Source organism: Chanos chanos, chromosome 14 (assembly GCF_902362185.1).
Source record: "Chanos chanos chromosome 14, fChaCha1.1, whole genome shotgun sequence".
Taxonomy (NCBI): domain Eukaryota; kingdom Metazoa; phylum Chordata; class Actinopteri; order Gonorynchiformes; family Chanidae; genus Chanos; species Chanos chanos.
Genome location: NC_044508.1, coordinates 19,469,298 through 19,486,797, shown reverse-complemented (window position 1 = coordinate 19,486,797; position 17,500 = coordinate 19,469,298). Strand labels below are relative to the sequence as shown.

The following is a 17,500-nucleotide window of genomic DNA, read 5'->3' as shown; positions in this document are numbered from 1 at the left end:
TGCCCAGTACGGATGTGACGATTCACTTGCTGGACAATCGTAACGTTTGGCTTTATGACAACTAAAAAGTTATGTGGCTAAACCTTCCCTGTGCTCTTATGAAGCAAAGAGAACGCATCCCACCTTCAACGAATGGTCCTGGGTGATGTTTAATAAAAACTCCACCTACCTTCATCCTCCCAGTCTTTCAGAAACTCTCGGTCTCTTGTCACACTTCCCAGGACCTCTCTGGGTACTGGTTCCATTCTGCTGTCTATCTTTTCCTGTTTGTCTTGACCAGAGGTTTCCATAGCATTCTTGAAGAACCTATTTATTTCCTTGAAATCCATTCCCTCCAGGTCCTGGATCATCTCGGCTTGCTCCTCAGGCTTGAGATCATCCCAGAACTGGAGGACATGGGACTGTCCCGCTTCAGACAGTCTTGCTGTTAGTGTGCCAATGTCCATACTGGTCGAGTCAAATCTTCACTCTACTAATGCAGCTGATGAGATGAAATTTACAGACATGTTGAATATGTGATCTCTATAAGAGGACACCTGATTAGAAGATTATTAACGTAGGACGAACTTCTAATATTTTGTCTTTTTTTGACGATAATCATATACTTGGGTTTACAGCATCTTCACTGCTTAATCTTGTCCACGGCTGTGGAGATCAAATTGCGTGGTTCTATCTGCGTTAATAGTACGCAAAAATATCCGAAACTCTCTTATCGAGATCATGTTAACATAAGATCCCTTTGGCATATTTTAAACACATCTTTGTGCCAGAGGTACGTTTAAAGTTCGCAGTAGGCTGAATGCCAAGTCAGAGATGAATTACATTTCAAGTAGGTTTTTACTTCGCTACGCATTCAACGGGTAAAATCATATTCGAATCCCAGTTCACCTCTGCCACGTAAACCAAACATATCGGAGCCATGGACTTATCAGGTTAACTGGCAGCTATACTCAAAGAAGTTAATAGAGAATTAGGCTACCCGGTAAATTACGTGACAGCAGACTTATACCCACACTACCGATGTTGAAATGACACAATCTTCCAGGCTACACGTCATCTGTCTACATCTCTATGAAAGAACCACACAACAACTCAGTATATTAAAAGGAAAAGATTAATCTCCGCAATTGATCTAAATAAATAAACAAGTGAGTTACTGTATGTTACACTGATGCAGATTAGTCAGATATACAGTAGCTTGTCTTGCTAACGTAGCAGTCCTCTGATTTAGAAATAACTTAAAAGGGGCAGCATTACCAACAGTGAAATGCAGAGGATAAATTATGTACTGTCTCGATGCTGAATTTGTTAGGGTTAAGCTCTTACCTTACACTTAACGATGTTCAGTCGACTTTCTTGTTTGATCACACTGCCTGGTAGTACTACATAGAAATCGGTGACCCGCCTCTCGCAGACCCGTCCCACTCCCGTCATTTTGACGTGGCAGTGTAGACGCGCACGTAGGAGCGCCTTTGATTGGAGTCGATTCGACCCCACGTTCGAGTTTGACTGCATTCTGTCATTTCACTAATAGACAGTGAAACAAGTATTTTTTTTTTTGTTCTTGGTAGCACAAATATAATGACTTAAAACGAATCGTGTTCAGTATTGCCTTGCACACAGCATGTGCCAAACAAATATTGTTACGTTTATTTTCCCAGAAAAAATAATAACGTTGCTCAAGATCTGAGTAGAACTACAGGGCTCTTATATTAGTTGTGTTGGAGTTTAAAATGTTGAGTGTGTGAGTGTTTGATATGAAATTCGAAATTGTCCATAGAAAATCAGATGGAAGAGCAATGTCAAGTTTCCATAGACCTGTTCATAACGTAAAAAAAAGAGCCGCCCCTAAAACAGGAAGTGTCTTAACCATTTCGGAAGTGGTCACTCATAACAAAATGGCCGCCTAAACAATCGCAAGAATCTTTCAATACACGAATTTAGAGCACATAAACTAATGTAACTTCAACTACGCACCAAATCAAGCGAATCGGACACGTAATCCACACTTTCAGTTTTGGCTCATGGGGTGAATGTTGTGCTTGCAGAGTTTAAAATGGCTGTTGAACAAGTTTTGGTAACGGGCTAACAAATGCTATTTGCAAAGTTGCTGGAGGACTCAATGCTCACCAGCTAGCTAAAACTACTTAGCAAACATGTCAAACTTGAAATAAAGTAATCGCAAAGAAAAACCGAGCTAATCGGCCTGACCTCTGGGCTGCTCATATGCACAAATATCTAAATGAAAGGCTTAAATGCAGCCGTTTTCTACAGATGTCAGTAGTCGGTAAGTTAGCAAAGATAGCTCTGCATATCTAGCAGCGGTACGAAGTCACCTGCCTGCGCATATAATCATGGCATGCAGTTCTGAATCAAGCGTGAAGTTTTCCAGCTCTGATCTCAATACAACAGCGATGCCCCAAATGTCCGGGCATGTGGAACAAAACTTGCAACCTGTGCTGTTTCAAATTTACGGAAAGATATGGAATGTCCAGGCACGACTTGGGCAGGGCGTTTCGGCCTCTGTTTATCGGGTCACCTCTGGTCATGGAAGTTCGGCGGCTGTAAAGGAATTTCAAGTCGATCCCCAGGGGGGAGATTATGGCTACCTCAAAGAAAGTTCCGTGCTGGAAGACATCCAGGGTCACAAAAACATCGGTAAAGATGACTGGTTCTGTTTACACTTAAAGGCGTTTACCTAGGCTTTTGTGCGTGCAGTGGGAGTATAGCTCTGTGGCATTTTTAAATCTTACAATACTAAGACATTAGCTTTAGTTCGTTAAGTCTAACTGACGGGACACCCACCCTGCAGTAGGGTTACATCTCATGGTGCAAGCACATACATTCTTGTCATACTTCGCTGAAGATAATTTATATCATGGGGGCCCTAACCTCTTGTAGTTCACTGTTTTATTTTCCCTTAACCTACTTGCATGTGTATCGGGCCTGATACTGTACTTATTGGTGGCATTTATGCAACAGACAGCTCCTTAATGGAAGTTTTACGTGGTTTGTACTCTACCTGTCTTGAATGCTGCTTTGGATAAAAGCATTTGCTAAATGAATAAATATAAATGTAAAATATTTCACTCAAGAGTCACACGATAGCCTCCTAAATTTGTGATTTTTTTTTTTTTTTAAGAAATGCACTAAAAAGTGTTCACAGCTCAGAATAAATTTCATCAAAAAACATCAGTTGTTCTCCTTTGGACTTTCTTAGGACGGATCAAACCATGTGTATTGTGAACAATATTGCACCAGCCACTTTCAAGTAGCTTACAAGTGATAAGTACATTTAAGGCGTGAAACTGTAATGTTAGGGCTTTTTTTAGGTTTGGTTGTTTCTGAACCACCGAAGACCCAACTGACAACTCTTTTCTGTGTCCTTAGTGACGCTGTATGGGGTGTTCACCAATCACAGCCCGCTGGGCGTGGCCACGCGCTGCCTGCTGTTGGAGCTGTTGGATGTTAGTGTATCAGAGCTTCTGGTGAGAGCAAGAAATCAGGGCCACTCCATGTGGCTGATCCAGCACTGTGCCCGGGATGTTCTAGAAGCCCTTTGTTTCTTGCACCGCGAAGGCTACGTTCACGCAGACCTGAAGCCGCGAAACGTGCTCTGGAGTGCAGATGACGAATGCTTCAAGCTCATTGACTTTGGACTCAGCTTCAAAGAGGGACACCAGGTGATGTAGGGATGGCGGTGGTGGAGCTGTATGAGTTTAGCGCACAGTGCTGATAAATTCCTGTTTAAGTAACGAAATGATTTGAATTCCACGCGCACACAGACATATTCACAGGTTTGTGGTTTGGTTGAAGTCACGCTGCGCGGTCACTTCATGGTGGTTGCTGTCGTTTCTCTCAGGATGTGAAGTACATTCAGACGGACGGATACCGGGCCCCAGAGGCGGAGCTGCAGAACTCGCTGGCCCAGGCTGGGCTGGAGGGGGACGCAGGCTGCACTGCGGCCGTGGACCTGTGGAGCCTGGGAATCATTCTGCTGGAGCTCTTCTCAGGGATTAAACTGAAAGAAACAGTCAGATCTCAGGAATGGAAGGTCAGAGGAGAGAGGTCACAGAACGCTGACCTCTTAACATGAGCCTTACTGCTCACTAAGCCAAGCACAGGAATAACTACGATAGTAATGACTCATATGTCAGTGACTGTGTAAATTTTGGTTGATGGCACGTTATCACCCGGTATGAACAGTAGACATTAATGCCAAGCAGTGTGGTTAAGAACACAAAGCACATGTCAGTGTAATTCTAAGCCCTGTGGTTAAGAACACAAAGCATATGTCAGTACTATGTGAGAACAGTATACATTTTACATGTGACATCCTCCTCTGTACAGTCAGGTACATGTCAGATCTGCATGTTGTGAGAGATTGTTATTGAACAGTGGGTGTGATGTTTTCAGATGACAGATGGAGGGTTTAGAGGGTGTTCTGTGTGTGTATTTATTTTTCTGCTGATTCTGTATCGTGCTGTGTGTCATTATGTAATCAGTAGGCAGAGCAGTCTGTGACATTGTCATTGCTATGCAGTGAGTCAGGCAGTCATCACGTTCCTCAGGTAGATACTAGCAGGTGTTGCCCGGTTCATGTTGAGATTGTAGTCTTCCTCCTATAGGCCAACAGTGCTGCCATCGTAGACCATATCTTCTCAAGCAATGCCATGGTTTACCCTGCAATCCCTGTCTTTCACCTGAGAGACCTTATCAAAAGGTATGGGATTCAGACACTGCCATCTTAACAGCACTTTAAACACAAATGATAAAGTTTAGCACATTGCTGCGTTGGCTGAGTTGTAATAGATAATAATGACAATTAGATAATTGTATTATCTGTACTGTTAACCTAAAGAAACCGTAGTGGAGACGAAGTTGTGCTGATTAAACGTCTTTTTTTTTTGTTTGTTTGTTTTACACACAGCATGCTTCACCATGACCCTAAACTCCGTAGCACAGCTGAAGCTGCTCTCATCAGCCCTTTCTTCAACATTCCTTTTGGTTTGTATAACTTAGGAGGTCTCAGTTAATTCATGAGCAATTCAGCATTGCATTGTGGGACTTGCAGTCATTTGAGCATTTTTGAATGGGTCTTATCCCCCTCAGCTCCTCACATTGAAGACCTGGTTCTGCTGCCTACACCTGTTTTGAGATTACTCAACGTCATTGACGACAGTCACCTTCACAATGAAGAAGAGTATGAGGGTAGGAAGTGTTCTGACAATAGTGTATTGACTTCACTTCTGTCGCCAGTTGGAATGACTGTAAGAGAGTTCATTTTTTTAACTGTGTATTCAGATATCATAGAAGACATGAGAGAAGAGTGTCAGAAATACGGCTCAGTCGTCTCACTGCTGATCCCCAAGGAGAATCCAGGCAAAGGCCAGGTAACGGAGCACTACTGAAGACACCCTTAATCAGTCAGTACAGAGAACCTTTGATTCATCTTTACTGCTGCCACTCCTCCCCAAATGGTTTCAGAGAAATGCTTTATAAAAAAAAGAATCTGTGTTTTACATTCTGTATGTACCAAGTTTTTTTTTTTTACCCTCTTAGTCATAGGCTAACAGTAGTTTTTTATTGGAGACTCCTCCTCTGTTTGATAGACAACTTGGTGAAGCTCTTAAGCGTTTTAGCATATTCTCTGATGCTTCTATATGGCTGCATAGGGAAGTGTAACATACATTGAATGTTTTCTGTCTTTGTTGACAGGTTTATGTGGAGTATGCAAATGCTGGAGACTCCAAAGAAGCTCAGAGACTACTGACAGGCCGTACCTTCGACGGCAAATTTGTGGTTGCCACCTTCTACCCGCTGAGTGCCTATAAGAGAGGTTACCTTTATCAGACCGTGCAGTAAAGCTCCACACTGCCCCCCTCTGGCACTGCAAAGCACATCTCCCACTCACACACTCAATATTTTACTGTTTTACTGTTACACTCACAAAGCCTGCCCTGTGTCTTTTATCAGTCACGTTTACACAAGCTCCTGGTATTGGCTCACTGACATTTACACTTAATGATATGTTGTTTCTCTTATTTACAGCAGTAAAGTATTGATGGACGTGTAGCTTGTGCCATGTGTAGCAACGTTGTGAATCAGCAAATGCGAATCTTCCATTGCCTCCTGTGTCAACACACTGTGCTAAGAGGGAATGCAGGGACATTGTGATGGAAGTTTTGATGATATTTCAGCTTCAATCTGAGAGTGAGAAAAGACCCTTGTGGGAGAGCTGTTTTGAATATGTATGATATTTTAACTCTAGTGATTTGGTGTGGAATGTGGCCTTTTTTTTAATGTGAGTTTTGGTTTGAGTGTATGTTTATGACTCCACCGATTCCTTTGTCCCCGTGTACGCTGCCTTTTAAAAAAACCACTCGACAGCACGGTGCTGGGGTTGCAGTGGTGTTGAGGTGACTGACCTGAGAATGCCAATTTACATAGCTTAGTGGGGTTTTTTTCTCTTCATATTCGTGCATATCCAGTGATTTGTCATGTTTGTGAACTACTGGCTTTGAGTGTGCACTGTGAGCGTGTCTGAACTTCTGAGAGTCATGCCAGTGAAGCATGTTACTTTGGAAAAGAAACATGTATATGCACATATGCATCAGTCTACACAACACCCACCAAACAGGCAGAAGACCAATGGTAATGTCCTCCGTTAGGCAGTGGGGAGTTTTAATGTGTGTGTGTGTGTGTGTGTGTTTTTTTTTTTTGTTGTTTGTTTCTTTTGGCTTTATTTTAAATATTCAGAGCTGACTGAATCCCTGGTATGAACTTGGCTCTAGTTATTTTCTAAACTTCTCTGTAAAGTTCTGTTGAAAGTTCTTTAAAAAAAAAAAAAAGAAGCTCGAATTCCAAAGGTACCATTTCAGGACTTGTAATCACTTTGAATCACTCTGGGTTCTGAAATGCACAGGCCACAGCTTTCAAACACACACACACACACACACGGGGCACTTTTCCTTGGCATACAGGTCAGTCTTCTCGTCGTATCTGACGGAGTATTTCTGACAGTATTTTGCATGAACGTTGACGCCCTACGTGTGTGGGATTAAACAAGTGAGGGAAATGTGTGGTGGAAATGTGTGGTTTGCTGGAACCATGGGTACCGTGTGTGTAACTATGGTTACAGTGTGTCTAGCTTGTCTGTGTGTACAGACATTTTCTGAGAGTGTGTGTTGTGTTAGTGGAATACAATCACAGGCCTGTCTCATGCTGTCTCACAGAGGTAAGAGACTGTAGTGAATTCTCTTGTATTTCTCATAGCATTACACTGCAGTTTAGGCTGTGTATGGTCCACTGTAGCACATACTTCATTAATATCCACTGACCATTCTGGAATTCATTACCATCTTCTCAGTATTGTCCCTGTGGACTGTTACACCCCTGACAAATTGATTTTAGTTCTCCATGATAGTGACATAGTCATTGTGATGCCCAGGATAGTCCAGTTTAAAGGGAACTTTGGGCCTCACTGACTCAGCACTGCTGCTGACGGTATTTACATTAGGATGGGTGTTGTTATGATTTATAAGGTTGTTAGTGTTATTAGGTGTTGTCTGGAACACATCCTGGATGGTGTTTAATGTGTGTGACAGAATGCGTGACATTAATATTTGACAGCTAATCCAGAGTTTTCTCTTTTGTCTTTGCCTGGTGAAGGCTTGCATGTTGAATATGAGTTTGTATGGAGACTGAGTGTAATTCTGATAGTTTACCCTGTCTTCCAAATACAGCTGTGCTTCACACTCCTTCAGCTCACATATGGATGAGCATAAGTGTGTGTGTGTGTGTGTGTGTGTGTGTGTGTGTATTGAGGTATGGTTTTGTATTATGTTAATCTGATGGACAAAGTTCTGTGTACTCTTATGCCAAGAGGGGCTTCTCAGTCTCTCTGATCTCACTGATTGCTCGGTCATTGTCAATGTTGTCTCACCGTTTGACTCCTGTGTTTACACATTGGGTTCCTCGGTGCTCTGCTCTTGTTTGGCGTTGAGGGCAGGCACCTGAGCAGGGCCGTGTTTGTGTTTGCAGTGCAGTGTGTTTGCAGCTGACAGTGGGGATTTGCTTGCACATGTCTTTGGACGCGACTACTGATTTCAGCACATCACTGTCCATGGATGACTGTGGTTATTGGTCAGGGTGTGCTGTAGATAAGACATGTACTGTGTCTTGAAGGGAAGACTGCCAACAAACTGATTGTGTGGGTTTTTATTAAAATGCTTGTCTGGAGTTATTGAACATTAGCTTGTGTTTTTAGTTCCCTTTAAGCACATTTTCACCAGCTGACTTGTCTAAAGGATGTGAGTGCTGGTGTTATAAATCCATTAGAAAGCTAATCTAAACTGCCTGGGTTTTAGGTTTGTGTGGTTTTCTATAGCCCTGAAAAGAATAGATGAGTGTTTTGATTGATGGTGGTGTGTGATAGTGTGTTACATTTTAGGGGTGTTTGGAGTGGAGTTCCGTTTGAGCTATGCCGACCTTGACAGCAGGGCTTCACATTCAACCTGTACGTTTTAACACCATCAGACTGACCGCTCTGGATACAAGGAACATGTAAGAAATGAAAACGATTTCTGCTGAAAATGGCGGTCATATGAATGGGAGGTTTTTGTGGTGAGAAAAGACTAACAGACCAAAAGAATACTTTATGCAGCAGATGAAACCATCTGTGGGCAGCGCTGAAACTTTACTGACAGATGGCAACAGAAATCGGAGAGGAGAGATAAAGCCTCCTTTCTCCTTTCACTCCAGTCTCATGCCTTCTTCCTTTTTTCTTTTTTTTCTTTTTTTTTTTTAAACTTTGTTACTGATACTCTAATGTTCTGAACATTTCTGCAGGTCAAAAATGAGCACACAGTGGAACTGAGTGGAGACAGCGGTCAAAGACAGATTGTATTCACTGTTAAATAGAATACAATGTGAACGTGCCCACTGAATGCTTTCTCTGAAGCCTCTAATCAGTTAGCCTGCTGACCAACGTTAAACACGAAATCGGTGGCGTGAATTTCAATTTGTGGCTTTATGAATCTTGAAGAAATGGAATATAGTGTAGGTTTTGACTGGATGGCTTGGCATCCACAATCCAAATTTCAAATGTCTTTGTTAAGATACCGGAAACAGTGAGTGTTGGGATTAAATGTGGTCGGGGAATATTTGCATTGAACTGTAAAAACAAGTTCTTCCAGTAACCCTTTGGCATATAGGAAGTGAGCTGTGAAAATGTGAAAGCTGGTTGATTTTGTTTGGAAAGGGTGTGTATTGTTACGAGTCACTGTGTTGCCTGTGAGAGGTGAGAGCAGACTGAGTAAAGCCTGAGTAATTCAATAACCTTGAAGCACCTTCAGTATAGCGCCCTCTACTGATAGTCTCACAGTATTTTTTTTAGTAAGAGGGCAAACAGCAGAAAACTAGTCCATTGAAAATAAGTTTCTAAGATGAACAATATTAAAAGAATGCACATAACAAAGTCATATTCTGGCTGTGTGTGACTAATTATATTAGATCCTTGCCCGTTTGTCTTCTCCACCTATTTCGTGTCGCGATAAAAGATAAAAACATCGTTAGTCCATTACTGTAGCACTGATGTGATGCGGAGGGTGTGTACAATCCTTCAAAGCAGGATGTCTTTGCCCGGAGGCGGTGTTACATTGGATTTCCTTCACGGCTTCCCTTTTCCCTTTGACTTCTCAAAGCTACTTAATGCCGGCCGGGGGCTCCTACCGCCCCGCTCTCCCAGGGCTTTGAGGTCCAAGAAGCACAAAATCAGGGTTTTTTTCTCGGCGGACAGCCTCAGCCAGTCAGCGATGCCCAGTCAATCAGCGAGAAACTCGCTCCATCTCTAAAAGTTATTATTTTCTTTTTTTTTTATTTCCCTCGGGCCTGGATTTTTATATTTCGTAATCATGGCCCAGTTTAAAAAACTGCACAAAGTTACTATGACAGAGTGCCAAAAACTTGAGGTGGGATGTGTGCTAGCTCGGCGTTATCGGTTTCAAAAAAAGAATGAGAGGATGTATGGGATATTTGGTGGTGGTTCGTTTATTTATTTCTTTTCTGTTCTGAGTGCAGACTTTTGAGAAACGTTGTTTGCTGACCTCAGAGAGTACGGATTTAGTAACGGAAACTCTGAGCTGGTCGTTTTGTCTGCCGACTTCTCGCTTTGACAGATGGGGCAGGGCTTGTGCTGGCCCGCGTGGTGTGGAATTAGTGTCTTGGCGGTGGAAACCAACTCTGAGAGAATACGGCGAGATAGTTGCTTCTATCAAATTCAAGTTCACTTTTGAACTCACATTTTTTTTTTAGAAACAGTACACTTGTTCTCAGGCAGATGACCAGGTAATATCGAATGCCAGAAATAATACACAAATGGATGGTTTTGTTTCAGCTCCTTGACAAAATGTCAATCAGATGGCCTTTTGTTCACATCCATGGCTATGCTAATACAACCTCATAGTTGTACGGAGAAGCATTAGTCTAAGAGTCGTTGAGTACTGAATCTGCAGGACTTGAGACTCAAGTCTTGTGGAATCGACAGAAAAGTGCTCAAACATGAAACCCATTTTTTAACTTAAATGAGATTCCGTGGCAGATTTCCTCTGAGGAAAGACTAGACTGCTTTAATGAATCTACCAGCTAATGAGTGTGAAAGAATTTTTACCGGCAAAGGGGACATAACAGCCTCAAGTCTGCACTGTGTGTGCGTGTGTGTTCACGCGCATATCCAGTAATGTAGCTTTTGTGTGCTACTGTTTAGGGGTTTGGCCCGCTAATTTTGTGAGAATAAGATCCAATAAGTTTCAGAGGGCCATAAATCTGAAACTCGAACTCACACACACACACACACACAGAGAGAGAGAGAGAGAGAGAGAGAGGCCACCTCTGCCGATGGGGACAGTGCTGCTAAAGCAGCTGTGTTTCTAGAGGATATGTAACAGGAGTGATTTTAAAATGATTTTAGCGAGCTTTGACAAACCAGTGTCTGAAAGATGGCTCTGAGGCTCTTCAGCTATGTTAGAGGAAATCACAAGTGAATTGCTTCACTTTAACTGTTAGGGCAAAGTCTCTCTCCCTTTCTCTTTCTCTTTCTCTCTCTCTCTCTCTCTCTCTGTTTTATATATGTGTGTATGGCTGTTTGTGCAGGAAACATTGTTTATTGCTAAAGAACAACATCCACTGACTATAGGACTGTGTGTTTACAACCACCCACTGTACATATACCTTAGACACTGTAAAGTGACCTGGCCTGACTGAGTCTAGTGTTCTTTCAGTGGTAACGGGTTCAGTCCTGTTGGAGTTTATGTAATGATTAACACAGACATAATATCGAATCACAGCCATACACATGTGCTGCCAGATAGAAACAAATAAGAGTGAAAATGTTTCTTATGAAGTGAATGCAATGAGTCTATAGCCTGCAGATTTACAGTCATCCTGCAGACTAGGTTCACTTTCCATGCAAACAATGACAATCATCAGTTCCACCATTGCCTTGCTTTGTTTTAATGGTAGACTTTTGTTCAGCTGTGCACTCTCTGGTTCTGTGAAGAGACTCACGTCAATAGCGTATGACTTGAGCTCGCGTGAAGGACCGCGTGGCCGCAGAACATGAATCAAAAAGGTTGTGACAGAAGGAAGTTTAAGTATGCAACATGCAGATATGAATGAAACAGATTTCATTTGTTTAGTTTAATGAAACTTTGAGAGATGTTACAAGCAGCTTTGGTAGAAGGACTTATTTCACTGAACTGAATGAGAGTGATGTTGATGTTTGTCACAATAAAAACGTAAGTATCTACTCTCTTATCTTTGTGTCTTCATTATCACATTCGCCTGTTTGTTTGAATGATTTTCTGTAAGGTTAATTCTTAGCAGAATGCACCTCATGCTCAAAGCTATGTAGCGCATTTTCTCTCAAAGTTCATTATCTGCCACAGCGACAGCACGCTTAAATATATTCATGTGCTAATCGCTTTGTGCCTCATTAGTGAAACCAGGGGTGTGTGAGGTCAGAGAGGGACCTGAAATATGCAGAGCAAAGAGTCTCCAGGAAGACAGCTGCAGTACACCGAACCAATCACTCAATCCCGACTCCATAGCCTTCAAAGCGTTTAACACAGTCATTGTATTATTTTAAGTTATAGTATATGGGAAGAGGTTTTAGACTTATGTAAATGATTAGAGACCAACGACCCTGTTGCAAATGGTTAAAAGATGACTATGTAAAAAGGGGGGGGAGAAACTTTCACCGAAACTGAGCCAGCCCCCCCCCCACCCCCCCCCCCCCCCCCCCCAAAAAAAAAACCCTTTCGCATGAGCTGACTTTTTCATCCACTAGAGGGCAGTATGGTTATGTCATACTCAATCACCTCACACAGAGGTACGTCTGGCAACACACTTCACCATACATCAAAGCGGAAAGGATGCTCTTTCATACAAGCATTGTGTAAGGGGACGAGTCATACTTTTTTAACTTTGTTAAGATGCCAGTCTCCGAGCTTGATGAAATTTAAGTTTGATCATTCGCTTTGATCGTAAGGGCTTATAACAGCGGGCTTAAAGCAGTGAAATTAAAACTGGAAGTAAGTGAATGTCCGTATTGATTCACCGTCTTTAACATACACACTGTTTAGCTGCTTACCATAGGTGATAAACCTCACCGGAAATCAAATTCGGTACAGCAAGCGATACCGCTGCGTAAAAACTCGACGTGTGAAGATACGGAACGATGACAGCTTATGAGTCATATCAAAGATAAATCCGAGACGTCAGAGACATACGATCCACTCAATCCCACAGACAACTGACGCTGCTTGTTTAATAATAATAATAATAATAATAATAATAATAATAATAATAATAATAATAATCAAAAATTGTCCCATTGTTGAATGTCCATTTAGTGAGGAATTTGGCGTTCCAGACACTGATTACCAATGCGTTTCATTGTCTTAGGCCTGCGATTATGTCACCTTTGACAAGCGGGAACACTGAGTCCGTTTAGTCTGCTGCATTCCATAGCTCCCCTAAACGTGACTATGTAGTCCGCTTCCTGTGGTTTTCTATAGCCACACATCTGAACCACTTTGCGATTCCACAATTTACAGCCTGGTTTAATGAAAGGGGGCCCTGTGTGAATGCTCTGCTAGGCTTCCAGCATCCTTAAATGTCACTCTCCAGCTCTGAATACCCAACAAAGGAAGAGCTCGTTTACTGGGGCGGCTTTAATTGGGCAAACATTCGCAGGAAAATAGGCCTGTTCACGTGAGTTTCTGTTAAAGAGGCTGTAAAGTTTTAAAGATCAATACCTGGCAACTCTCTCTCTCTCTCTCTCTCTCTCTCTCTCTTGCCCCCCCCTCCCCCCTCTTTATATGGCATTCTCATTAAATGCCATTAACTACAAGCTCCACTGCACAGGCTTGTCAGATTAGTGAATACTTAGAGAAAGAGAGAGAGAGTGAGAGTGTGTGAGAGAGAGAAGGGGGGGGGGCACTGTCAGAGGACAGTGGCTCTGATATTAGACATTGTCTCAGTTCTTTCACCTGTGGCTGTTCACCACACATGCACACAGACATACGCACACAGACACACACAAACAGAGTCTCTTTCCCTGTACTAAAGCAGCATTTCCTGTCCTGAACACACTCATCTGTAGTTCCTTCCCCAGTGTGTAAAAACTCTTCATGTCCTTCACACACACACAAACAGACACAAGCTGTTGTCAGAGATAGTGCCCAGATCCTGTTTTTCTAGTACACTCAGTCATGGTTTTTTGGGAGCTAATCTGACAGTGATTGAAATGCTGGGAGCAACAACGCCCCCCCTTACAGAGACAGGCTGTCCCCCCAAAATTTCCACAGTGGGATCACATCCTCCCACCACAACATAAAGGGCACAGGTCTGTATGAACGCAGCTGAGCTGCCCCTGATTCTGATGTATGATTTTTACTTATCATCTGAAGGCCTGCGCCCCTATATAAAATATAATGAAAACTAATCCTTCCCACCTCATAGCCAAAACCAGAGCATGTGGCCTTCTCGTCAGAACCACATCGACAATGCCGGTGCCGTCACAAACAACGCCAAGCCGCTCCAGAACTCAGTGGGTCGCTTTAGACTGGCCTGAGAAGTCTGGAGACCTCAGTGGGTCACTTTAGACTGGTCCGAGAAGACTGGAGACCTCAGTGGGTCACTTTAGACTGGCCTGAGAAGTCTGGAGACCTCAGTGGGTCGCTTTAGACAGGCCTGAGAGGACTGGAGACCTCAGTGGGTCGCTTTAGACTGGCCTAAGAAGTCTGGAGACCTCAGTGGGTCGCTTTAGACAGGCCTGAGAGGACTGGAGACCTCAGTGGGTCGCTTTAGACTGGCCTGAGAGGGCTGGAGACCTCAGTGGGTCGCTTTAGACAGGCCTGAGAGGACTGGAGACCTCAGTGGGTCGCTTTAGACTGGCCTGAGAAGTCTGGAGACCTCAGTGGGTCACTTTAGACTGGCCTAAGAGGACTGGAGACCTCAGTGGGTCGCTTTAGACTGGTCTGAGAGGACTGGAGACCTCAGTGGGTCGCTTTAGACTGGTCTGAGAGGACTGGAGACCTGAGTGGATGACTTTACACAGGAGAGACAAGACTTGAGTCAGTCAGCCTGGAGTAGACAGACATGAGGAATCAGGCGGCTGATACTCTTCCAGACATTACTGTCGATAACTGCACACTGTTCGCTATCAGTGACGGCTTATTCTCCCTCATCAAACCTATCGCAAAAGCTGCTTTAACCCTTGCAAAACTTTCTAAATGAGTTTGGGAAAAGGGAAAACTCAGAGAGTGGACTAAGACAGAAGCGTGCTATGGCAAACAAGAGAAAAAACGGAGTAGAAGCTGCCACTGTTTACTATGTATTGTCAGGAGCCCATGGTTGGACCGGGCCCACAAAACTAAAGCTGTCTGAGGCGTTACTGGCCCAGTCCTGTAGGCATTGTTCAGGCAACACTGACGTAAACATTTCCACCACAGGCAGAACAGCCACATCCCCAAACACATCCTCTAAGATGAGCTGACGTCCGGTCAGAGGCGTGTGAGGGTGACCTGCACACACTCAGACTGGATTCCGGCACCGGGAGGAAGCTGCAGGCAGTCAGAGCAGATGGAGCCACTGGGGAACAAACAGTGTGGACAGAGACTGCATTACCCTTCTTCTGTCTTATACAGCGTAATGAAAAATAGCCTTTTCACTGTGTAAAGACAGATCTGGCTTTGACAAACACACACACACACACACACACACACACATTACTCATCCATGGCCCCTGACAGACACACAGCTAGTCGGTCATGTACTCTTTCTGAGGGAAAAGCTTTTAGTTCATTGGGATCTAGAAGAGAATTCCTGTCCATTCAATCTTCACCTTATCTTCAGACACACACGCATACTCACACACAAAGCTCTGATCAATAAGAGTGGGGTAAAAGCCAAAGCAGGCTGGCGGAGCTGACTGTTTTAGCCTGGCTTGGCTGGAGTTTGCACCATCAGTGATGGGAATCTCTCTGATGCTGTGGGATGCTGGGCTTTGGGACAGGGTTGATTACGGGTCTGGAGAGGGTGAGGACAGCAAGCCTTAAGCATAAGGGCCAAGCTCCACTGAAGTCCAGCTGACCTCTGTGGAAGTCCAGCCAATCCTTAAGGCTCCAGCTCAGGCCGGACTGTCTGTCTGCGTGTCTGTATGAAGTCTGCAGTGACAGGGCTCACACAGATCAGCAGTGTGCTGGGAATGTGGGGTCGTTTTTCTATTGACCACAGCTCAGAGACATCCATGAGCTGAATAATGCAGCCAGTGATGAACTGATGAGCATCATATGCATATCAAAACACAAGCTTTACTCTGATCATGTCTGTTGGGTGTCTCTGGATTCATTGTGGGTGACAAATTTACTAACTGATGAGGAAGGTTTGCCTTTAGACTATCCTATCTCCCTGAAAAGAAAAAGACAGACAAGTGAAATTATTTTTTAAAAAGTGTAGGATATGTCCTCTACACTATGTGTGTCAATCATATAATCTTTTTTTTTTTTTTTTTGAATTCATAGTTTCCTGCACCAGAATTTCAAATAGACATCTACCAAGCAAACAAACATACATTATAGACAAAACGGCCGGGAGGCATTAACCCCTGGTCTCCCTGACAACACACTTGATGAACACTTCACTTACAGACTCCATACTGGTAAATCAGTCACTGGCCTGGCTGGTCATCGCCGTGTTCAGATGACCAGTCAGGCAAAAAAGAGAGAGTGGAATGTAAATATGGGAATGGCCACTGAATATTCATCTTTCATTATGTGCTTAACCCACTGCTGAGACCCAATTACACTGTCCCAGTTCACTAATCAATGCAATGCATTATTAAGTGGGGAAAAGTCTCAAAATGCTGCCAGTGCAGAGGCTGAACTGGCTGTGTGTGTGGGAGTGGAGGTTCCCAGTTAATTGGAGAGTGGCAGTGTCCCTGCTGGATAGACCTGATTTTTGATGTTTGTTAACTACATTTATGCACACAAAAACAACAGCAACAACAACAACAACATCATTTTGGTTTTGTGATCAGATCATCTCAGATATGGGGGGAGGGGTTCACATATTAAAAAAACAAACCGCATGTCACATAAACAAAGAGTTTGGTTTTTCCTGAGTGGGTGTGTGAATGAGTTACAGACAGACAAGAGAGTCTGCTCAGTTCACTATTCATCCATGAAGGGTAGGTGTAGTTATGGATATTAATTTTAATTGTTATAATTACTTTTATCCTATAATCTATTGCTGGAATGCTCAGGAAGCAGAAAATCATAATTTGCATGGCTGCCCAAGAGTGTGTAATCACCCTGTCTGATAAATAGAGACGAGGTAATGTTTATGAAGAGGAATGCAACGGGCCCATCTTAACAGGCTAATAAAACACCCACAACACCGTATCAAACACCCTTACAACCTGGAAGAAACCAAGATGCTTAGTGCAATGGATGATCTAATTATTCTGTCTTATCTCTCTCAGAGGGAAATGATGAAATAATTTGTTTGTGCTGGTTCTCTTGTCTGAGATCAGACGGCACAACCCAAGTTTCAAAATTCTCATTTCAAAAGAATCTGTTTCGTAACAGTCCGATTCAGTACAGATGGCAAGGGGAATTTAAAAAAAACAAAAACTTGATTCTTCCAGTTCTTCTTATCCTGTACTTTACAATGAACCATGAAAAGCAAGTTAACATCTTTTTCTTTCACTCTCTGATCACCACGAGATGCAATCCAGAGATGAAAAGATGAAACCGTCCCCCCTTATTCTTCTCCCAGGTTTGTATTTCCCAGTTCTCCACAACCTTTTAAACCCTCACTTCTCAGGACTGTCACCTCAGTTAAAGTGAGCAGAGCTAACGCGTTTCCTCATTGCTCAGGAAGTTAACTACATAACGTTCAATGCTGTGACTCTAACGGAACGGTAAGGGACAGCTGA

At 43.2% G+C, this 17,500-nt stretch overlaps 2 protein-coding genes across 5 annotated transcripts in view; one reads left to right on the top strand and one right to left on the bottom strand.

Moving 5' to 3' along the window:
- Positions 1–1,397, bottom strand: part of uap1 (UDP-N-acetylglucosamine pyrophosphorylase 1) — a 14,069-nt gene extending 12,672 nt beyond the window's left edge. For 3 of the 4 annotated variants that reach the window (XM_030791425.1, XM_030791426.1, XM_030791427.1), the window contains exon 1: positions 170–446. In XM_030791425.1, coding sequence (XP_030647285.1) covers positions 170–446 — 277 coding nt within the window. Of the gene's footprint in view, positions 1–169; positions 482–1,326 lie in introns of those variants that run through there. The other variant, XM_030791424.1, reaches the window with a different exon arrangement.
- A 569-nt stretch (positions 1,398–1,966) lies between these two features.
- uhmk1 (U2AF homology motif (UHM) kinase 1) lies at positions 1,967–5,911 on the top strand. Its single transcript, XM_030791680.1, has 8 exons — positions 1,967–2,658; positions 3,391–3,683; positions 3,863–4,054; positions 4,629–4,723; positions 4,931–5,007; positions 5,113–5,211; positions 5,305–5,393; positions 5,719–5,911. The coding sequence occupies exons 1-8, from the start codon at positions 2,355–2,357 to the stop codon at positions 5,863–5,865; spliced, it is 1,296 nt and encodes a 431-aa protein (XP_030647540.1). The 5' UTR covers positions 1,967–2,354; the 3' UTR covers positions 5,866–5,911.
- Positions 5,912–17,500: the final 11,589 nt, after the last annotated feature.

Coding starts and splice junctions, on each gene's coding strand:
- uhmk1 (XM_030791680.1), top strand. CDS start 2,355: ATGGCATGCAGTTCTGAATCAAGCGTGAAGTTTTCCAGCTCTGATCTC. Junction 4,055..4,628: donor TCAGATCTCAGGAATGGAAG/GTCAGAGGAGAG, acceptor TTCCTCCTATAG/GCCAACAGTGCTGCCATCGT. Junction 4,724..4,930: donor CTGAGAGACCTTATCAAAAG/GTATGGGATTCA, acceptor TTTTACACACAG/CATGCTTCACCATGACCCTA.